This window comes from Ovis canadensis, chromosome 13 (assembly GCF_042477335.2).
Source record: "Ovis canadensis isolate MfBH-ARS-UI-01 breed Bighorn chromosome 13, ARS-UI_OviCan_v2, whole genome shotgun sequence".
In the NCBI taxonomy this organism is placed as follows: domain Eukaryota; kingdom Metazoa; phylum Chordata; class Mammalia; order Artiodactyla; family Bovidae; genus Ovis; species Ovis canadensis.
The window spans coordinates 51769313-51793838 of NC_091257.1; the positions used below are offsets into that span (position 1 = coordinate 51769313).

Below are 24526 nucleotides of genomic sequence, written 5' to 3' on the forward strand. Positions count from 1 at the left end.
GAACCACAAGAACACTGGAGTGGCTAGCCTAACTTCTAATCGTTCTAATTTGCTCCATCTGCAAAAGGCACTCAACCTCAAACGACTGAGAAATGAAGAACCGACAAAATCCTGTTATTTAAGTGATAATTTTTAGCTATTACAACTACTTCATTTAGAAAACCTACACTATGAAACAAGAAGCTTGCAGCAAGAATAACTCTTGCAACAAGAGTTTTATATATATATATTATATATATATATATTCTATATTCCTACAGAATATAGGAAGTAGTATAACATTCAGGACTTCCTCAGCTGATGAGAGTAACAAGGAAATGTATAATACTTCCTGTACAAATGCATCTAGGGAAAGCAGGCTAGATTTATTAAAAAACTATAAAAGGTTACAATATAAATCAAACAAAATTAGTTGTTAAAAGTTAAGTGACTCATATGTATCCAAATTCTGACCAAATAAAGACAATCCAATGCATAGGAAGAATTTTCTATGGCTCAAGGAGCAAATAGCAATAAACAGAAATGTCAATACAGAAACCACATATACAAATCTACAGTTTTAATGTAACAACATATCTTAAGTACATGTGTTAGCTATCTTTCTCTAACATTAAAGTAGTAGTATATGTTTCATTTTTTGTAAAAACATATGTAACGCATAAAACCTTTAATCCCATGTAATATAGTCTAAGAAGTGTGAACCACGTAGAATGTTTTCTTATGTGAAGATATACATTTCAGTCTATTACCACAGGCATTGTAAAGGTGACCCACAAAAATGTTTATCGTTTGCAACTGTATATAGAGAACAAACCGCCCAGAAATTAGTATTTCTTATTAATCTTACTGAGTTGTATTAAAGTGGCCTGCCTGAAAGGGCAAATTACTTATCTGCAAGCTTAAAACAGCAGAGATCAATGCGTATTAAATAATACATGAGTGAAAAAAATATACAATGTACAATAGGAGGAGGTTACAAAACTGAATACTGTGTAAAAGATTTATTAGTCTGTACAAGTTTGTACCAAGATTTTCACTGCAACAGTATTTTTCCATACATATTGAAATCTGGAAGCAATATGCCTTTTTCAAATTATAGTTTAGTGTTTTTTCCCCAACCCTCAAAACATGGAAATATGTTTTTGAATATCAACTAGTCATTTATGGAAGTCATAAGATACAGATATTCATTAACATTACACAAGCTATAACTGAAGTACCGGAACAAACACCACCAACATTTATGGGAAAAGGTGTTGGTTTTAAAGGTGATAAGTGCTACATGAGTTACACAAACATACTACTCCCGTCCTTCTGGAACCCAATGGGGGAATCTTATTGCCATTCTGTCAAATACCACACAACCCAAAATGCTGCACAGAGGCTCATGAAGCCATGTACACATCACAGAATTAAAACTCCAGCTAAGCAATGAGCTACTCCTCAAGTCAAGGAAGACCAAACTTCTTTCACATATTTATGCTAATTCAGAAGTATCATCAGAACAAATGGGGGTTTAATTATAAATTGGCCTCGACCACATCCTGCAGAGAGGATTTTGCTTAGTACTAAAGAGAATCCGTCAGTGAACATCCTAGGAAAGCTGTGGAATCATGCTCTTTGTTATTCCTGAAGGGAAATCTGCCAGGTTTGATGACATCTGTGTATCTCCCAGTGGTCCTGGGAGTTCTATGATACCAATTAATTCAGTAATTGATAAATATTTAAGCGAAAAGGAGACCAAAACTAGACCTTGTATCAACATATACTAGAGAGGTGGATTTTTAAAAAAATCACATGATGAATGTAAATCATAAAATCAAATGTACTTATAAAGGTACACCTATTTTATGTTACATAAAAAACTGCAGATTGCAAACTGCATGCTTACGTTTTACCTGGAAAAGTCAATGAGTGGGCTTTCTCACAAATATTTACTGCCATGATACAAAACAAATATGTGCAAACTGCAAGGTCCCTAAAATAGCAGTTAGAGAGTTTATATGCAGAAAGATGACATTATCTGATCAAATACGCAAGAGCTGGCATTTCCCAGAGTTTATAACACAGAACAGTAGCCACCACATGCTCCGCCTCCTTGGCCTTCTTCCCTGTGTGTCAGCTTGACGCCTTTGTTCTGGTTCTCACTCTCCCACAGTCCAGGGGTCTGAATGATCTTTTCAACAAGTTCCTCAAAAGCACACTGCACACCATCACAGGTTTTTGCACTTGCCTCTGAAATTCAAGGAAAAACGTCAAGAAGTATATTCTCTTCTAGTCATATTTCTATGTTTTTCTGGAAAACTATTATAGCAGAAATATCAGTGGACAATATATTTATATATATATGATTTCTCCCCTCAGGTTTAATATTAGTGAATCTCCTGCAACTCTCAAAGTTGAGCTATTTAAATTCTATCCATAAGACTAGCAGTATATAAGCTCAACATTTTGTGGTAGAATTGTACATTTTAATGCCCTACTCAAATATCCGTAAGTGTGCCCAAGTTCTTAATTTTTTGGTTAGTTCTTAAATTAGCCTCTGAAGCAGATATCATTCTCATTTTAGAATAAGGAAATTTAAGCTCCAAGTTAAACAATAAATCTGGCTGTTCTGTGCCTGCAACGAACAGCCACAGGTGGTTGCATAAGTGATATACAAACTGTGAACACTAGTTCCATTTTCAATTTATGCTCAGGAGACCCATGTGGATACGCAGGACTGCTCTCTCATCTTGTGTTTTCCCACTGACTTTTTCCTAGTCTGATGACTATTTTATGTCTTCATCTTAAAGCTCCTCTACCTCAGCTGATGATCCAGCTTTACCCTGGGAAAAGCAGAAACAATCAGACAAGAACTACTGATCACCCCACTAACAGACTGACCAACCCACCCGCATTGTGTTTAGGCTTTGCCTTCACTCCTGTTACGATGGGTGAACCCTCCCGGCTGCCGGCTGGGGCCCTCCTTCTGTCTACTTCCCGGGATCCCAACCCTCCTCATTCACTGAAGGACTATGTACCCGCTCTACTGGATTATACACCAACCAGCTTGAAAGCCCACCAAAATTACTGTCCATCTTATTAATCACTCACCCCCTGACTAACCAACCTGCCCTCCAGCCCACTTATCCTCTAGTAGCCACCTACTTTCCCCACTCTCTTCTGAAACAAAACGGTAATAAAGAGTTATCTATGTAAGTTGTTACCATTTTATCTCCAATTTTTCTTCAAACTAATCTAATTAGCCTTTGATTCCACCATTCCATGGAAACTGTTCTTTTAAAGGTGACCAACACTCACTAGCTTGTCAAATCCAATGTCCTTTTCTTATCTGACATCTTGTGGCATTTGATACAGCTGGTCACCTTCCTCCGTTAAATACTTTGTCCACTTGACTTCCAAGACAGCTGAACACTCCTGCTGCTCCTCTCTCACTGGCACACTGTTCACAACCTTGCTCCCTGGCACCTCCTCTTTCTGCTGACTTCTAACTGTTAGAGTACCCCAGGGTTCAATCTTCAGCCCTTTTCTATCCAGCTTTTCTTATAGTGACTGCTCTAATCTCATGACTGTCAATGCCACCTAAACGCCAATGACCATGATGTCCACTCACTTTCTCAAAGACAGTTCATTCTTATGACTAAGCAGAAATCTTGGGTCCCTGCTCCTCTGCATAAACCTGCTCTTGTCTCAACCTTCCACATCTTACTGACGGCACCACCATTTACCTAGCTGCTCAGGCCACAGACTTGAACCCATCTTTGATTGCTCTCTCCTTACCCTGCACACCCAGCCTACCCACCTGACCGCTTTACCCTCAAAGTGTCTCCCGGATCTGCCAACTTTCCACCACTGCTACTGCCCACTGCAGTCAGAGCCCCCAGCACTGCCCATCAAGGTCACTGTAAGTACTTAGCCTTTTGCTTCTGCTTCTTATGGTCAAATGAATCTTAAAAGAATATCAAACCACAGCACTACTCCCATGCTTTCTACCACACTTGAAAGACAATTCATTTCTTTACCATATCCCAGGAAGTCCAACACTAACTTCCATCATCACCAACCTTTCCTTAAACACACTCTGTTCCAGTCCACAAGCTTTCTTTTGTTTCTTGGACACATTACACTGGTTCCTGCCTCAGGAATAAGATGCTCTCTACCTAGATGAATTCTTGCTCAAATGGTGCTCTCTCAAAGAACTTTTCCTTATTTCCTCCCACCCTCATCATTCTCTTTCCCCTTACAACATTTTATTTCATGCAGAGCACTAGTTATGAATTCGAGTCTGCTTCCCACCATGGAATGTAAGTAAGCTCCCTGAGGGCAGAGAGTTGGACCATTTTGTTCATTGTTCTATTCTGTGTTCAATAAATATTAATTGAACAAACTAATATATGGAAATGGAAGACACCTAGCAAGTAAGCAGCAGCAGTGGTACTCAAGCCCATTCTAAAATTTCCTATACTTTCCATTTGTACCAGCTCACTTCTATCCATATATGATGTTCTCCCATTTCCACTTCCTAATTCCTACCAGGTTCATATAGTGGGAACAGTGAAAACAGTGATTCCTAAAGCTGGCTTCACATCACAACCAGCTAGGGTGTTTCTTACAAACTGCCTTCAAGGCTCTGTTTCAGACCTGTCGTAAGGCCGGCCCAAAGAGTTGTAATTTTTAAAAGCTCCCCAAGTGATACTGCCAGTCCACTTTGCCGGACCAGGAGTCAATCAACTTTTTCTGTAAGTGGCTAGAGAGTAAATATTTTGGGTGGTGATGCCATATTGTTTCCATGTAATGACTGAACTCTGCCACAAAGCTCAAGGGCAGCCATAGACAATAATGCAGATGGTGGGGCACGGGCACGGTGTGCTTCCTTACAAATGGTGGGGCCAGATCTGGTCCAGGCTGTAGCTTGCCAACCCTTGCTCTTCAGTGCTTCTCAAATATTAGCATGATACAAATCCATCTTGTTGGAATGCAGATTCTAATTCAGAACCTATGGGCTAGGGCCTCAAACGAAGCATTTCTGACAATGATGGTGCTGGCAGGACATGGCCCAGCAGGTACGCACGCCTACAGCACTGGGTCACGGGAGGAGAGAATCATGTGCTGTGTTCCATACACTCTCACATTGATCCTGTTCTTTTTTTACAGAGGGAAAAATAAGGAACCTAGTTCTACAGTTAGCTAGTTTTATAGCACAGCTATGAACTAAATACAGATTTTTTATGGTTCATAAAGAGAAGAATGTAACAGAAACTCCATTTAAAAACGTTTCCATTAATAATGAAAAGATAAATAGTCACACACCTACCTATAAATAACATGGAATGCTTTCGTGCAAATTTCAGGCCTTCATTTCTATCAACTTCACGATTTTCCTAAAAGATAAAAGCAAAGATTAAGAAAAGCTATCAAAATATATAGCCAAACTGCCAAGTGTCTGACTTCTCACCTTATCAATTTTATTTCCAACTAGCATGTTCACTATGTCATTTCTCGTGCAGTATGTTTCCAACTCATTTAACCAATTATCCAGTTTAACAAAGGTGTCTCTTCTTGTGACATCATAAACTGAAATAAAAAGAATCATTTATTAAATAAATATCAAAAGCAAGAAGCAATGACATTGTACTGCTGATATGTACTAGGAACTGACATTATTATAAAGGCAAGTCTGTTTTTTTAAGCTGTTAATGCTTTAAAAATCAATGTCCACCGATCCAAATGGAAGAAACAAGTCTATTTTTTAAACAATGCATTTATATACACACTTCAATTTAATTAATATATGCTGTTAGAGAAATGAAATAGCTGTCTTCATAACAATAAAAAAAGTGAAAGTGAAAGTTGCTCAGTCCTGTCCGACTCTGAGACCCATAGTCCATGGAATTCTCCAGGCCAGAATACTGGACTGGGTAGCTTTTCCCTGTTCCAGGGGATCTTCCCAACCCAGGGATCAAACCGAGGTCTGCACTCCCACATTGCAGGTGGATTCTTTACCAGCTGAGCCACAAGGGAAGCCCAATATGAAAAAAGGTTTGTCTAAAAGCTAAAAGGTGTTTAGACCCAAATCTGTGGCAAAATACAAATAAGTTTTACATAAATTTAAGCATCTATGAACCCATTAACTTATTTCTCACAAGGACCAGAATTTGCAAATTTGAAAACATATGTAAAGTTAGAGGGTGGGCAACAAGGACCTACTGTATAGCACAGGGAACTCTGCTCAATGTTACGTGGCAGCCTTGGATAGGAGGCAAGTATGGGGGAGAATGGGTACATGTGTATGTATGGCCGAGCCTTTTGATCACCTGAAACTATCACATCGCTGTTAACTGACTATACCTCAACACAAAATATAAAAAAAAAAAAGTTAGTGGGTGGAACCCTGATTGTCTTCCTCTGTTTACATGTTCATCATTCTGCATTATATGAAATAATTTGTTAAAGCGTTTTCTAAACTTAGGAGGTACTGAACCAAAACGGAGAGTCACTTGTCAAATTAACAGAAATGAAACCAAAGCCTCACAAGTTGTGATATAAAATGAGGTCTCTCCCTACAGCTGAACAGTGTTCATTTTAGACAGTTTCCCAGCAATATTAAGAACAAGCACTTTTCAACAAATTATACTGAAAATCCACATTTGGTTTTTAAGTTCTGTGGGATTATAAATCAATAGCATTAAGTGCTTTGTGCTATTTTTCAAGACTAATAAAACAGATTCCACTAAGCAACCAACACTCCTTCCATTATAATCTAGCAGTAAATATCAGTAAGCTGCTAACTGAAGATCAGTTTCTGGTAATACTCTAAGACAAATCAATGACACAAGGACAGGTCCTCAGTTATGTACTCATCAACACCTGCTTTTAACCCAAATAAATAATAGAGGTGTTTTAATATAGGTAAGCAATTTTTAGGCTGTACTTTTAAAAATGTTTTCTATGTATTTTCTTTTGGGGAAATGCATTAAAACCAAACCACTTCTTATTACATGTTTCTGATCTTTATTTTTTAATTGCTAGACAAAGGGCTGAAACAAAATTTTAAAAGTTTAAATATTTCCTAATATTACATAAAGTTAATATAAATTAAAGTCACATAAAAGCAGCCATAAAGAAAAATAAAGCAAAAAATTACTGACCTTCACAAACAGGAAAATCAGAAATTCCAGTAATACAACAATATATTTTAAACAGTAAAGTAAAACCTTACCTAATATAACACCCTGTGCACCTCTATAATAGCTGGGAGTTAATGTTCTGAACCTTTCTTGACCAGCAGTATCCTAAAAGTGACAATCAATTATTATTAAACAAAACACTGGATAAATAACAGATCTTCAAAATATTAATATAAGAGTAGAAAGTTAACAGCATGGTTAAAACATCAAGCTTATTTAAAACTTAAAATTTAAATAAGATGTGTTCTTTTACTGACAAATGCTACATAAAAATTAACAAGTATTGCCTCATCTCTAGGAAAAAATGTAACAAAGTTCAGATTTTCTACCACTTGGACTCAAGATTTTTATCACATACGAAAACCATTCACTGAAAGCCACTGTTCTCAAATCTGGCACAATAAAATTTCCTGGGAAATGAAAAATACAGATACTGAGGTTCAACTCACAAAGATTCTGATTTAATACGGGCATGAGAGAAGCTTTAATAAGCTTCTCAGGTGATTCTAACATAGAGTCAAAGGTTGAGAACTACTGTTAAAGAATTACAGGGGTGTTTTATTTTACATAAGCAGTGTTCAGGTTGTACTTTTAAAAATATTTTCTAGGTCTCTTCTTCCAGAAAAACGCATGAAAACCAAACCACTCCTTATTATGTTTCTGACTCATACCTGGGGTATAAGATAAGATGTATACTAGCTAGGAAATGTAAATTTCATATGGAAGAGAATTTTTCAGCTCAATGACCAGTTTAACCCCAGAGCCTGAGAAATGCTTGCCATAGGACAGTTGCTCAAATTTTGTTGGAAAAAAAAAAAAGAAAAAGAAAACTATAACAAGCCTCTTCTGGGCCTGGTTCCTTCTGTCTGTCTTCCTTCTACCATCCTTGGGCTGTGGCTTCAAGTCTACCTAAGATTATGCAAATATGCAGTCTGCAACTGCTGCCTCAGCGCATCACCTGTTTCATTACATAAGCTTTTATTAAGTAAAGTCTGACTGGAACACGGCCAGGCCCATTCACTTGTGTACTGCCACATGGACTGCCGTATGGTCCACCTTGGGGCTGGACTAAACATTTACTATCTTGCCTTCAAAGAAAAAATCTGCAGTCTGCTAATGTAAAATGACCTGAAGAAAAATAAAGACACATCAAACATCAACAACTACCAGTCCTCTGACTGTGAGTGTGGGTTTAGCTATGGGGCAAGCATAGGCTCAGCTGGGTCAGGACTTATGATAACCATACAATAAATAGTCAAAGGTAGATTATTGCTTGCCTTCAAAACAGGAATTCGTAGTAAGAGTAATAACATCTTTGTAAGATAAAAGAAGCAAAGTTTATTATCTGTGGTTTTATTTTCTGATGGGAGAAGACAGAAGGGATATTAGAGACAGAAATGGACAGAGGAAATGGACAAAGCTGGAAAGGCTAAATAACAGAAACTGGGGAGCAGAAGAGCAGGAGGATGCAGAGAAGATGTGTACCACGCAGGTCCTGATGAACATGCCGCACCATCAGGGGAAGAGGAGCAGGGTGAGGCCCAGCTATTCTACTTGAGTAATCCCAGGAGGTGCATCCAACAGGGAGAGGAATTGATTTTATTTATATATGAATAAAACCACAGAAAAATGAGAGGAAACAACAGATTCATATATTTCTAACACTGACTGAGGAGGCCCTCCTATATATGACAGGACTCCCAGAAGCATGAGGAAAATGACTGATTCAATCATGGAAAGATTAAAACCGTGGTATGACCTAAGAATCTCTCCCCAACACCACACTCACCATCCCCCTTTTGCCCCCAACACTCATCCTCAACAAGATTTGAAGGTAAATCACAAACTAGGGGAAAAAAATCTGCAGCATATAACAGAGTTAGTATTACACATACGAGAATATTAAGAAACACTCATCTTAAGATTTTGAAGACAAATGACAAGAGTGGAAAAAATGTGGCATAAGACATGAAAGTCTTTATTGCATAAAGACTTTAATCATGAAGAAAATGAGCACAATATAAAAAGGCAAAGCATATTAAAGAAAATTCATTAAAATATAATCATATATAAGAAAAATCTCACTAATCAAAAGAAATGCACATATAAGTGAAAAACTATTACTCAGAGAGGCAAAAATGAGAAACATTAACAATATATAGTACAGAAGACCTTCTTCCTAAATCTTAATGTTAAATCTTCACATTCTTTCAGCCAATAATTCACTTTCTGAGTATACATTGTAAAGTAACTGGACTAGTGCACAAAGATGTAAAGATGAGGAGGCTCACCAAGGCACTGATGATCTTTGTGAAAAACTATTAACACTGTAAATATCTTTCACTGAGGGCTGACTAAATTATAGTCATAAGATGGATACAAATGGTCATTTAAACTGATGGACTTCTGTACTGACACAGAACAGTGAGTACAACGTGTGCACTGGCGGCGGGGGGGGGGGGGGGGGCGTGGGAGGGACAAGCAGGTGAAAGGATTTAAATACAATCCTTTCTTTTGGAAAATTGCTGTGAACACATGTGTGACAATGTGCACGCGTCTAACCTATTTTATAGAATGTTCACTAAAATACACATGTTGGCTAAAGATGAACTTTCTTCTCTATTATTAATTTTCTTTGGTTATCCTTTTTTATCAATAGAATGAGACTATATTATCCTCACAATCAGGAGAAGCCTCTCTTATTTAAAAAATAGGGATAAACTTATGATAAAGATGTCACTTCAATAATACTTGCCAGCTAGTATTTTCATTGAGCAGGAACTAGAAAGTAAATTAAAAACAAACAAAAAACCTCCTGTATGAAAGTAAGATCTCACAGCAACCATCAAACCTCAGATCCCACTCTGAACTATTTCTCAAAGCAGGAGCAAGGGCAGAAGAGTTTATAAATCAAGCAAGAAAAACATGGGAAATCAGGTTCCACTTCAGGACAGCATTCTTCAACATATATTTTACTGTGGTCTAGTCCAACATTTTCCAAATTATTTTCTGTTAGGCATTACTGTACTGATTGATAGTAAGTATTTATTTAGGGGAATGGTCAAACAAGCTACAATCATGTAAAACATTGTATCTTAGAAAGAAATTAATGGGGGGAAAAAAAGCTGTAAGACACACAGTCATTTGGAATAAAATGCGTGTTAGAAATAGTGTGCCATTCAGAGAATGTCATTAATATGAATGACATCATACAATGCATGAACACTTGCTGGTTCAATCTGTAACTGACACCAAGCCAGCATTTACTCTTTAACCACCACGATGAAGTATAACTCAACTTGACTGCAGACCAGTTCTAATGTGATTATCATCTTATAAAAATATACTGAGATATTTAACTATAGCAGATGTGGGGATCTGATGAGTATATTTTTATACATTTTATATGTAACACATTTACTATATAAGCAATCACATTTAGATCGAGAGACAGGAAGGCGGGAGAGAGGAAGGAGCAGACAGATAGAGACTGGGTGTCCTGGTGGTTCTGACAGCGAGTGCATCCATACTCAGCACTGCCAGGGAGAGGTCGACTCACAGAGAATGTGGACGAGAACAGCTGGGTTCACAGGCAAATGAAAAGAAGCCAGTAAGTACACACTGGGCATCAGTACTCAAAAAATCCAAAGTTGGCAAACTCAAGTGCTATAGATATTTACACTAACAAACATGAAAAATCATGTTTTCTAAGTATGACTTCATTCCCTTCTCTGCAACAGCTGCCTGCAGCACTAGTTCAGTGTGACTTGTCTTTTTTAAAGCTTCAAAGAAACACATTCAATAAAAATGATTCTCTGCAGCAGATGACTTTTTAAAAAAACACTGCTTTCAAATATTCTGAAGAGGCTACATATTTTAAAAATCTGAGCAGGTGAAACAGGTCTCTGCCTAATTACAGAATTATAAAACATAACTACTTATTGTCTATCCAGTAATCAGCATCAAATCTCCCAAGTTATTTAATACAAATTGCTCATTCTCCTGTAGAACACTATACACATCGATCTTTGCATCTTCAAAAAGTACAAGTTTAATATTTATACAAAATACATTAAAAAAATTCTTACCCATATTGCAAGTTTTGCCTTATTTCCGTCCACTGAAATTGTTTTCACCTTAAAATCAACACCTTGAAAAAAACGAAAAATTTTATAAGAATTCCAATGAACTTTAAAAATCAATTATCAAGAAAACCAAGAAAGAAAAAAGCCACTTTATTAAATGCCCAAATTCACATCCAAATTCTTAGTTATGGATGTGAAAACGAAAGGAAAAGTGTCACTAAAGTTTAGCAGCTTAGGATTTAATCAGGGAAATGAAAACCAAATGCCTGTAGAATTCATTCATCCACCAGTACTTCTCGAAAAACACTTAAAAGAAAAAAAGAAATTCAGTGTAAGGTGGTGACTGACTGCGTATTAAAAGTCAAGAGCTAGAATTCACAGTGCTAATGCAGAGATCTCTGGCTGAGGGGTGGGTGAGGGCACTTTACCAGAGGTGCTCTAAGCTATCATTAAAGAGTGTTGTCCATAGCTGGCCAACACCCTAAATCAGATTCTGACTGTGGGCAACCTGGAAGATTGGTAAAATTATAAAAGAGCCACTCTCTCCTTGCGTTATGAATTCTTTGTCTTTCTTTTTGTCCTAAAGAAAAGTATTCGTTTTATGTAACTTTATCAATAATCACTTGCTGCTGTATGACTGCAAAAAGAGAATTTACATACAAAAACATTTATGCCCAATCCTTTAAGAATATTCATAAGTGAAGAGGAGTGCTCAAGGAGCAATGAGAATCTATAAGCACTGATTTATGTAAACAGAAGACGAATTCCATAAGGCGTCATAAGGGTTCACTACAGCAGCCCTGCAAAACCTCTTCCTCCCCAGAAAAAGGACTTGACACATGCCATCTGGCTTAAACGAGCAGTGACTGCCCAGTGTCTTAACAGTGTCAGAAATAATGAGAAGCCTCTCCCACTGGCCAGAGAAAACATTAACTCCAGACACTTGGAAAGAAACTTTCAAAAGATTTTAGCTTGTCACAATTAATTCAGGACAGCCACAACTAACATGATATATATACATGCTCATATACTAAATGCTTCCTAGAACATCCATCATCAATATGGAAATATATTAGTAATTCTTGGATGACTTCTGGTAATCCATTATATACACAAATGAGGTAATAAAATGCATTTCAAAACATGCATTACACCAGTTCCTTCTGTTTGCCAAGGATTTTAAAACAACAGTTTGTGGTGTTTTGGGCTAAGGTGATAAGGAAGTTGATAAAGACATGTTTAGAATGTCAGGCGACCATGAGTTAAAGGACAGTGCTGACTGCAAAAGTCCAAGGATGTAGCCTAAATGTAGTTTCTTTGTAGCCAAACAAAAAAAAATTTTTATGTTAAAAAATCTTGTGTCCACCAGGGCTATATAAAGAAATATGCCACACCATCTATATTAAAAATATGGAATTTTTACATTCTACTTATATTTGCTTAAAAAAAAACTTGAGAAAATGCAGACGAGAAAAATGGTTTGACTTGGTCAAGGTACTAAATGAAGGCAATTGGTAGACATTTCATAGAGACAGCCTGTCATATATACTCTATAGTTAAATTCTCAAGGTTCTTCAAAGAAAATACAAAGAACTTATTTTCCCTTAAACACCTAAGACAACATGCCCCAGGGCACACTGGCCTTCCTGCTAGCCTCCAGCTATGTATTCCACCCAGGAAAAGAAACTGCATGTTCCAGTGTGCTTGTGCTCTCCTCCCTTCCCCCTTCCTCTTTCTCTTTTATACTTTCTTGCATATATTTCTTGGCAGTCTAATGACAGCCTCTGAATAACTGTCTCTAAATTACTCTTCTGACAGATTTGAAACCTACAGATAACACCCTCAGGAAACATTCCCCCTGGAGTCCCACCATCCAAGTTAAGAGACAAGCAGCCTGAAAGGGTATTTCATCTACACCCAGGACCTTCAGTTTCCATTTATCCTCCCTTGGTTCTTCTGCTGAATCTCGTGTGCAGACATTGACCCCTTTAGCTCTTACATGCTCAATCTGCCTTTTCACCATGTCTGGATCTTGTATTTTGCAAGTTGCTATTAATTTGCCTTTATTGGTGGCAGCAGTGGGAATCTTTCTGATAAATTTGATTTTGCCAACTTCTCACTGTATTTGATTAAACTATCTTTTCAACCGCATGTGGATGACAAACAAGGAGGTCATAAAAGACGCAGACTATTTAGGAAAAAGACTCCTTCCTGTCTCTCCTCCTCTACAGCACTGAGCACTTCTGTGAGCCAATATGCAGGGTTCCCCCAACAACAGCCAATTCTTTGACTTCCTGGGGACACCAGATGTGTGTCCCACGATTCAATTCAGTTCTGACATCATCTTTCTGACATTAAAAGGCAGATCCCACAGGATAAAAGTGCAGTCCCACAAGACTGCCACACCCCACATCAGAGGCCAGTCTCACGTCCAGGTTATTACCTGTGCTTCTGACCAACTGGCTATAAACTAGAGGTTTCCACTTAGATTAATTTAGATAGTAGTTAGATTAACTTGAGATAGTGGCTCAAAGAATGCAGAACACAGTCTACTGGTCTACTAGATTCTCATTCTATTAGAAAAGGACACGACCCAGGAACAGCCAGATGGCAGAGGCGCACAGGGCACAGTGTGGGGGCTGGCAGAACCCTCACGCCCTCTCCACGCATGTCATCCTCCCAGCATCTCCATGTGGTCTCCAACACAGCACTCTCTGAATCCATGGGCTTCCTTATGGAGGCTTGGCTGGTTAAATCTTTTGCCTTTGATGATTAAACAAACAAAATCTCCAGCTCCTCGCCCCACCCTGGGAGTAAGGAAGGTAAACTAGAGCTGAAGTTCCAACCCTTTAATCACATGGTTGGTTTTCCTCTAGGCTTAGAGGCTTTCTAGAAGTCACATCAGTAATATAAATTCAGGTGTAGTTGAAAAAGGCCTGTTATGAAAATACAAAACACATCCTGGGAATTCCCTAGCAGTGCAGAGATTAGGATTTGGTGCTTTCACTACTGGGGCCTGGGTTCACTTCCTGGTTGGGGAACTAAGATCCTATAAGCTGTGTGGTGCAGCCAAAAAAAGGAATAAAAGGAAAGAAAGAATAGATAAACAAAAGACATCTTTAATGATCTTATCACTTAAGAAAATCCAAGGGTATAGCAGAAAGCAACACAACATTGTGAAGTAATTATTCTGCAATTAAAAATAGATTTAAATTGCAAAAAATGATAATAAAAAAGGAAATCCAGTAGTTTAGGAGTTCTGTGGCAAGAATCAAACATATATTTCTTAACATAAACTATAAAATCACAGAACTGTTGCTTCAGCTTTTCTCTAATTGTTCATTTGGGCTTGCATTTTTAATACAATATTCAATTCTGTTCCTTTGCAGGAATCTTTCCTTAGGCACAGGCCTATTTTATAAAGGTTAAATTGGCTAAAATTAGGTAATATAATCAACAAGGCCTTTGAAATAAGCAATAAGTGAGACATGAAAATTTACCAAAGGCATATTAACTGCACCACAAAGAAATACCAATGAATGGGAAACCAAAACACAACAATGGAATCATCTGCCTTACCAAAGATGAAAAAGCAATCAAGAGAAGCTGACTCAGGACTAGCAAAGATGTGAAAACTAGCAAAGAATATTAAAAACAATTATAACCATATATCACATGTTTAGAAAGTTAAGCAGATATGAGCTAGATTTAAAAAATCCAAAACAAACATCCAGAGACGAAAATGACAACATCTGAGGTTAAAAAAAGAATACACAGGATGAGATTAACGGCAGATTAAGACAATGCAGAAAAAAACACAATTGAATATGTAAGAAAACCCCAGAGCTAACATCATACTCATTGATAAAGAACTGAAAGCTTTCCCTCTCAGATCAGAACAAGATTAAGAATGTCTACTCTTAGCACTTCTGTTCTCAGAGTATTGGAAGTCCTAGCCAGAGCAATTAGGCAAGAAAAGGAAATAAAAGGTATCCAAACTGGGAAGGAAGAAGTAAAATCATCTCTGTTCACAGACCACATGTAGACAACATTTCTTATATGTAGAAAATTCTAATGACTCTATTCCACACACATACAAAAATATTGTTATAGCTATTAAGTGAATTCAGCAAAGTTACAGGATATAACACCAACATGCAAAAATCCACTGCATTTCCATATCCTAGTAATAAACAATCCAAAAATAAAATTTAAAAAATCATTTCATTTACAATAGCATCAAAAAATAAAATATTTTAAAAATAGATGACGACGATACTACTATTCAGGAATAAACCTAACCAAGGAGCTTAAATATTTATACACTGAAAACTTCAAAACACTGATGAAAGAAATTAAAGACACAAGTAAGTGAAAGATATGTTGCGTTCATGAGTTGGAAGGCCTAGTATTGTTAAGATAACAATATTACCCAAAGTAATCTACAGATCCAATGCAATCCAATAAAAATTCTAACAGCATTTTTGCAGAATGGAAAAGCTGACATTCAAATTCATACAGAATTACAAGAGGCATTAAATAACAAAACAGCACTGAAAAAAATTGAGGACTCGAACTTTACAACTTCAAAACTGACTCAAAACTACAATAACTAAAATAAACAGTGCCAGCATAAAGGACATTTAAACCAATGGAATAGAGAGGCCAGAAATAAACCATCACATATACAGCCAATTGACTGTAAACAAGGAACCCAAGAACATTCAGTAGGGAAAGCACAGTTTTTTCTATAAATGGTGCTCAGAAAATTAGATGTTCACAAACAGAAGAATGAAGTTGGACCCTTACCTTTACACCATATACAATTAGCACAAAATGTATCAAAGACCTAAATGTAAAACCTAGGTCTTAAAAACGCTTAGAAAACATAGGAAAAATATTTTCACGACATGGGATCTGGTGATGATTTTTCTGGCTATCACACCAGGAAGACAGGCAACAAAAGAAAAGTAGATAATCCAGATTTCATCAAAATTAAAAACTTATGTGCATCGAAGGACAACATCGAGGGGGTATGAAAAAAAAATCTCACAAAATGGGAGCGGCCCCAACTGGAGAGCCTGTGCTGCAACTAGAGAAGCCAGTGCACCGCGACACTGAGCCCGCTTCCTCCAGAGCCCGTGCCCCACGAGAGAGGCCCACGCAGTGCAGCCCAAAATTCTAAAAAGAGAGAGAGAAAAAATATTTGAAAGCCAAAGAGCTGACTCATTGGTGAAGACTCTGATGCTGGGAGGGATTGGGGGCAGGAGGAGAAGGGGACGACAGAGGGTGAGATGGCTGGATGGCATCACTGACTCGATGGACTTGAGTTTGGGTGAACTCCGGAGTTGGTGATGGACAGGGAGACCTGGCGTGCTGCGATTCATGGGGTCGCAAAGAGTCAGATACAACTGAGCGACTGAACTGAACTGTCTGATAAGGGATTAGTATTCTAATATGAAGAATGACTATATAACTCAACAACAGAAAACCTGATTCAAAAACGGGTAAAGGATCTGAACAGACAATCCTTCAAATAATAAACACAAATGGCCAACAAGCACATTAAAAGATGCTTAACATCATTATCCATTAAGGAAATGCAAATTAAAACCACACTGAGACACTATCATAATGGATTAAAAACTATTATTAAAGAAAAAAAAATAACAAGCATTGACAAGGACATAATTAGAATGCTTGTGCATTGCTGGTAGGAATGTAAAATGGTTCAGCCACTGTAAAAAATAGCCTGGTGGGTCCGCAGAAAGCTAAAAATAGAATTACCATATAACACAGCAATTCTACTCCTAGGTATAGACCCAAAGAACTGACAACAGGAACTCAAACAGATACTTGTACAATGTTCACAGCAGCTGTTATTCACAAAAGGCAAACAGTGGAAGCAATTCAAGTATCCACGGAGAGATGAAAGGATAAACAAAATGTGGCATGTACATACAATGTAACATTATTAGTCATAAAATGGAATGAAATTCTGATATATGCTACAACACAGATGAACCTTAAACATATTATGCTAAGTGAAATAAGCCAGTTACAAAAGGACAAATACTGTATGAGTCTACAAATATTATGAGTCTAATACAAGGTTTCTATAGACTAGGCAAGTTCACAGAGACAGAAAGTAGAAAAGGTTACCAGGGACTGAGGGGAAATGTCGAGTGGGAGTTACTGCTTAACTGGTGGAGCTTCTACTTGAGGTGAGGAAAAAGTTCTAGAAGTAGATAGTACTGATGGCTGCAAAACAACATGAACATACTCACTGCCACTGAACTATACACTTAAAAATGGGTAAAAAAGTAAATTGAAATGTTATGCATAATTTTACCACAATAAAAAACAGATTAACTAGAGAAGCCTAAACTATGAAAGAAACTGAATCTGTGGATAAAACCTTTCCATGAGAAAACTTCAAGCCCCAAATGAATTTCACAAACATTTAAATAATAATCCATTATAAACAAACTCTTCCAGAAAACTGAAGAGGAATGAGTATTTCCTTAATCTATGAATTCTAAATACCTAATACCAAAACCAGACAAAGACACTACAATTAAAGGAAACTAAAGATTAATATCCCTCATGAATATAAAGCCCTAAACAAAATTTCGTAAGTAATCCAAACATGTGTAAAAGAACAATACACCACAACAAAGAGATGTTACCTCAGAAATGAAAGGTTCATTCAACACTGAAAAAAAGAAAAAAAATCATTGTGGACTTTACTAAACTAAAAAAGAAACTTCATATGATCATCTCAAGAATCGTGGAAAATACATTTAACAAACTGCAACACCATTCCTAATGAAAAGTAAAAGTGTTAGTCCAACTCTTAGTGTTAGTAAAAGTTGTGTCCGACTCTTAGCAACCCCATGGACTGAGGCTGCCAGTCTCCTCTGTCCATGGAATTCTCCAGGCCAAGAATACTGGAATGGGTAACCACTGCCTTCTCCATGGGATCTTCCTGACCCAGGGATCAAACCTAGGTTTCCTGCATTGCAGGTGGATTCTTTACTGTCTAAGCCACCAGAGAAGCCCGTTCCCAATGAAACCTCTCAGCAAACTAGAAATAGAAGGACATTTCCTCAACCTTATAACGATGCTACCAGAAAACTACTAGAGATCATCAGTGAATTTAGTAAAGTTGCAGGATACATACACAAAAATTACTAGCATTCCTATTTACTAACAATGAAAGATAAGGACAGATTGAAGAAACAATCCCATTTACCATCAAAACAAAAAGAAAATAACCTAGGAATAAACCTCCCCAACAAAGGCCCGTCTAGTCAAGGTTATGGTTTTTCCAGTGGTCATGTATGGATCTGAGAGTTGTTGGACTATAAATAGAGTTGAGTGTGGAAGAATGGATGCTTTTGAACTGTGGTGTTGGAGAAGACTCTTGAGAGTCCCTTGGACTGCAAGGAGATCCAACTAGTTCATCTGAAAGGAGATCAGTCCTGGGTGTTCTTTGGAAGGACCGATGTTGAAGCTGAAACTCCAATACTTTGGCCACTTCATGCAAAGAGTTGACTCATTTGAGAAGACCCTGATGCTAGGAAAGATTGAGGGCAGGAGGAGAAGGGGACGACAGAGGATGAGATGGTTAGATGGCATCGCCGACTCAATGGACATGAGTTTGGGTAAACTCCAGGAGTTGGTGATGGACAGGGAGGCCTGGCATGCTGCAGTTCATGGGGTCGCAAAGAGTTGGACACGACTGAGCGACTGAACTGAACTGAACCCTCCCCAAGGAGGCAAAAGAGCTGCACACAGAAAACTCTAAGAAACTAGATGAAAGAAATCAAAGGTGACGCAAGTGTAGACATACCATGTTCGTGGACTGGAAGAATCAATGTTGCAATATACCAAATCCAGAAATATATCAAACAAAGTAAGTAAAGACTTAACTAGGAAAGCAAGGACATTTCAGTATAAAAAGGTTGGTCAACCGTAAGTCAGAACTGAAAAGCACATGGGGGGAAAAAGAATCACAACCTTTCCTAATAAAGCCTCTAAGGAGACTGGAAAAAAAGAAACAAAAATAACGAGATGTCAGAGCCATATTTACTGCTTTACTCTATTTAAAATGTTTACCTAAATGAAATTATATGAAATAGAATAGTTCTTTTTTTCTTTAGGTTATATCACATTTCCAAGTATTTTAACAAGTTTATGTTATGGCATTAAACAAGATGTATTAACTGCTTTCTATTTTCATTAAGTCATCTTTCTGTTATGTACGCTCAAACGATAAAGTAACATGTGGATGGAGATCTTATATCTGCCCTTAGAAGCCAAAATGTGAAAGGGAAGTCGCTCTGTTGTGTTGGACTCTTTGCGACCCTGTGGACTGTAGCCTACCAGGCTCCTTCGTCCACGGGATTTTCCAGGCAAGAATACTGGAGTGGGTTGCCATTTCCTTCCCCAGGGGATCTTCCCGACCTAGGGACTAAACTTGGGTCTCCCACATTGTAGGCAGACGCTTTACTGGGAAGCCAAAATGGGTATCTTTAAAAACCTACTAAGGAGGTAATAAGAATCACTGACCTAAGTCAAACAACAACCCAAATTCATCTAACTTTAGCTGAAATGCATCAACCCTCACAAAATAATTTAGCATTTGTAACAATTTTAAGTCTTACAAATTAAGAAGTAGATTGTGAACCTGTCTTAAGTAGAGAACCAGTTCTAAATTTTATCTTTATTTGAAAGGTTTTACTTAAAGCACTTTTTGTATTCAAAGGTTTCTTTAGGAAGCGTAAATTTAACAAACAAAATACATGAAGAAAATTGTGGCGTTTTACTCAGACTAGATCTAACATCCACGCTTAAATTCAACCAACTGTATCTAATGGAGCTGATTAAGTACTTCAGATAAAGACATGATTAAGCATCATCTTTTGGCCTGGCTATGGAAAAAAGAAAAATCTAATGTCCCCCCCGCCCCCCTGCCACAAAACATTCCCATGTAACAAAAGCCTGGTCAAAATATTCTTACAGTTTTGTCTGTGTGTGTGTTTATTTTTTGTTAGAAATGTTACCTTGGATTATATCATTAAATATTGGCTGTTTCATTATGTTTCTTCTTTAAGATGAAAACAGACTATGTAACAATCTTCTTTTGTGATTTCCATATTTTCTCACTCGAATTTAACATTCTTATTCATTTGGGTAAATTCTACCCACTCATCCATTTCTAGCTTATTGTTCTTTAATGTGTTTTCCACAGTCTCTACTGTTCCTTGTGAGCCCTCCAATTTCATCTTCACTTCAGCCATAGTTTTATCCTATTTTCCTTTCCACTCAGCCAGCTTACACTGCACTTTCTCATGTAGTCACACTGTCTCTTCCCTGACCTCATACCAGTTTTGTGCTCTCACTGATAAATATTTTCATTAAGGGTCTTAAATTCATGGCAAGATGTTGGGTCATTATTTTCATTTTCTTTACAGCAGTATTTTTCTCTGATGAATATTCTTCACCTGTCCTTTGTTTTTTCATTCCTTTAATGGCAGTAGCGGCCTTGAGCTGGATTCTTTCTGCCAAGTCGTCACTGAAAGTGATGATGTTTTCCTGGACGAGCTGTCTACAGGAAGCTAATGCAGAAGGCCATAGTGGGATGAGTTCTGCACGAGCAAAATTCTGTTTTGATTCAGGGTTTTACATGAGAATCAGTTAGCTATTTACTTCTCAGCATCCAGAGGAGATAGAAGGTCTTAACATTAGTCAAAGGCATCACCTCCCCTTGTCTGCGTGACTCCTTGTTTGGTTTCATTTCCCAACTTCTCAAAATCAAACCAGCGGCAGGGAAACTCCTGCCATTGGCTTGAGAAGCCATCCTGCTTTTACAAAGGCTAACAGGTTTTGCACCTCAAGGTGGGCCTCTCAAACTCATGAAGCATCTCCTGCTGGCCCCAAGCTCTGCAGCCATGGCACCGGCCACTTTCTCCCACAGGCGGCCTGCCTGGTCTCCGCTGCTTCAGGCAGCCATTCCCCTGTTTTGTGGCTTAGTAGACCATGGGGTCTGTATTTTAGTTTTTCCCACTTTGTTGTTAATAGCCAATTCCCAGAAAGCAGAAGAAAATGCCAACTTAACAGTACCATCTTCAAACCCAAAATCCAACAATTAACCTTAGTATTTCATACATGATAGAAACTTGAATGTCTCACTACATTACTGAAAGATAAAGGTGTGCTTTACTTACTGTTACACTGTGAGGTAAAATACCGACTTTCCACAAAATACTATTTTTCACATGGCCATTAACAACTGAGATAATTATTTTCATTTCAAAACCTCATGTGTATATTGGTTGTAACCTAGGGCAGAAAATTATCTGATGCCAAAATGTAAAAGGCTCTTTTCAAGACCCAGGGTCGGCTGGGGGAACAAATTATGAATGATCTCTCAGTAGGCTACAATCTTAGCATTTGTTTTTAAAGCAGAACCTTTTTAGTAATAAAGACAACAAATCATCTGTCAATCTGTAAGACACCAATGACATTTGGGTTTGAAAGGAAGACAATTTATACTATGGGCTCCCCTGGCAGTGGTAAAAAATCTGCCTGCCAATGCAGGAAATGAGGATTTGATCCCTGGAATAGGAAGAATCTCTGGAGAAAGAATGGCAACCCACTTCAGTATTCTTGCCTGGGAAATCCCAAGTAGAGGACAGGCTATGGGGTCCATGGGGTCGCAGAGTCAGACACGACTTAGAGCTTAAATAACAAGTTTATATTATATATAGGATCATTCCCTTAGTATTTAACTCTAGGCACATTTTTTTTCCTGCCAGTTACTATTCTTCTACTCTCTGCTTATCCAATACCAGGTATGTTCTGAGTAAAATCAAGTTTTACTAATAGCTCATTTTTTAAAGAAGCAAATAATATATCAAAACCAAATTAAACAGATTTTGAACTAGTAGTGTTTTAAATGATTCCACTTTCATACATAACTAAATCTGTCAATGCTAACATGTCATACAAAAGCGAAGTAATGCCTGATATACTGTATTAAATTTAGAGGCACCATGAGATCATATCGGCAGAAACGAAGAAGAGCCTTTCCTCTGTTGTTGTTTAGTCACTAAGTCCTGTCCGACTCTGTGACCTCAAGGACTGTAGCCCGTCAGGCTTCTCTGTCCTCCACCATCTCTCGGAGTTTGCTCAGACTCATGTCCAAAGCTCTTTCTCGCAGAATTCTAAGTAAGAAATGTAAATGGAAAGATGGAATTTGAAAAACCACGGTTCAACCACCACCGGAGTTGGAATGACAGTGGACAGGAAGAGACATGGTGCACTCCATCTAAGTAACCAAGTCCAATCACCACTAACGGCACCAACACACACCACGCTCTGAGAAGCACTGCTGAGGAATTCCTGCCCAAAACGCACAACCTGAATCTAACCGTGAGGACACGTGGACAACTGCAGTGGAAGCATATTCTACAGGACGACTGGCCTGCACAGGCCCTTCAAAAATGCCAAGGCCACAAAGAGACAGAGAAAGAATGAAGAACTGTTCAGATTAAAAGAGACTAAGGAAAAATGACAGCAAAATTCAGTGTAGGATCCTGGACTGGACTCTGGACCAGAAACAATTCTTTCCTTTGGTATATACGATATTAGCGGGGCAACTGACAAAAATCTATCTGTATACAGGAGAACTGTATCCATGCTCATCAAGGAAACATACACTGAAGTACTTAAGAGTTAAAGACACTGAAGACACTGAATGCAATTTTCTCTCAAACAATTCGAAAAAAGCAAGAATACTGTGTATGTGTATGTGGAGAGAATGCTAAAGCATATGTGATAAATGTGAACAATTCGGGAATCTGATTAAGACACTTCCCCTAATTGCAATACAAGATCAGATCTTTACTACACTCTCCTCATCAGATCACGAAATTTTAGAGCTGGAAGAAAAATGTATTCTCTTGCCCAAATTACTCCCAACTTACAGATGAGGACAAGGAAGTTAATGACTTGCTCAAGGTGACAACGTTCAAGGCAGAGCTGAGACGCTCATACTACTCTGACTCAGCTCTTTCCACTACTGCCAGTTGTCTCTTATACCTTTACATTGTCATCTACTCCCTAAACATGTGATACCAAATCATCTAGCTCTGTCTCCTCATATATTTTAATAAGCTGGTGTGGCAAACCACTTTCAGGCAATCTAAACTTCAGTTTTTAAAAGGCACTTAGGTGCACAGTCTTCAATAACTAATATCAATAAATATGTTGCCAGAAACATGTTGAATACTATATGAAATGCTGAAAATACAAAACTAACACACTCTACTGTGAGTGACACAGCGAGGTCCATTATGACAGACACCACGTTTGTATCACTGATCACCATAACCCACCTCTTAGGAGAGTGCCTGGCATACAATAAACATTCAAATGACTGCATGCTGCTAAATAAAAGACATCCCACAGCACAAGAATGTGTATAAAGATAATCATAACATCCTCAGTGCTAACAAAAAACCATAAGACAACAGCAAAGGAAGTTATATTTTTGCTTGATTAGATCTACAAATATTTTGGAAACTGAATGACTACCAAAGGTAACATTGAAAGACAAGTTAAGATTTTGACAGACACGGAAGCAGTGGGGTAGTGAGAGGATGGGGAGGAGGAGTTAGATAAAACATCCTGAAGGCAAGAAAGTATTTGGCATTTCTATTAAATTTTTAAACATGGGCTTACCTATTGTTGCTGCAAGTTCTGGATCAAAAGTATCATCTGTGAACCTCAAGAGCAGGCTAAAAGAGATGTCAAAAAGACAGATTAGTAATTCAACTTTTCTTTCTAAACACCTGATAAATCTTCCTGATTGCTGTATTTTGTCACAAGTTAGACACAATTTCAAAGAGCTAATGTAGTCAGTTTCCAGAAACATGGCCTCATTGCAGGTACATTCAGAGGAATTAAATTATTGGAAAGGCAATTAAAGAATCCCCAAAGCAAAGTAGTTTACTAGAAAACTTATTTCCCATGCTCCATTTCCTAAGTGTGAAAAGAGGTTTTTGTTTTATATAACTGTACTGGTATGCCCTTCTGAGAAAATGGTATTTGCAAACATGTAACGCTTTAACTGACATGGACAAAAGAGGAAGAAGAAGTCTCTTGGAATGCAACAAATTAAATTTTTAAGAAATCTAATGTGTCATCCACTCAGGTAAAAACGGAAAGGTGTGAAGTCGAGCA

At 37.8% G+C, this 24526-nt stretch overlaps 1 protein-coding gene across 1 annotated transcript in view; it reads right to left on the bottom strand.

Annotated features, from left to right (window-relative positions):
• Window positions 1-969: 969 nt before the first annotated feature.
• RAB18 (RAB18, member RAS oncogene family) overlaps window positions 970-24526 on the bottom strand; it is a 28382-nt gene continuing 4825 nt past the window's right edge. Inside the window, exons 2-7 of the mRNA XM_069547757.2 lie at window positions 24026-24081; window positions 11279-11340; window positions 7223-7295; window positions 5459-5577; window positions 5318-5384; window positions 970-2235 (exon numbers count right to left, since the gene is read on the bottom strand). Of these exons, the coding sequence (XP_069403858.1) occupies window positions 2060-2235; window positions 5318-5384; window positions 5459-5577; window positions 7223-7295; window positions 11279-11340; window positions 24026-24081 (553 nt within the window). The 3' untranslated portion in view covers window positions 970-2059. The remainder of the gene's footprint in view (window positions 2236-5317; window positions 5385-5458; window positions 5578-7222; window positions 7296-11278; window positions 11341-24025; window positions 24082-24526) is intronic.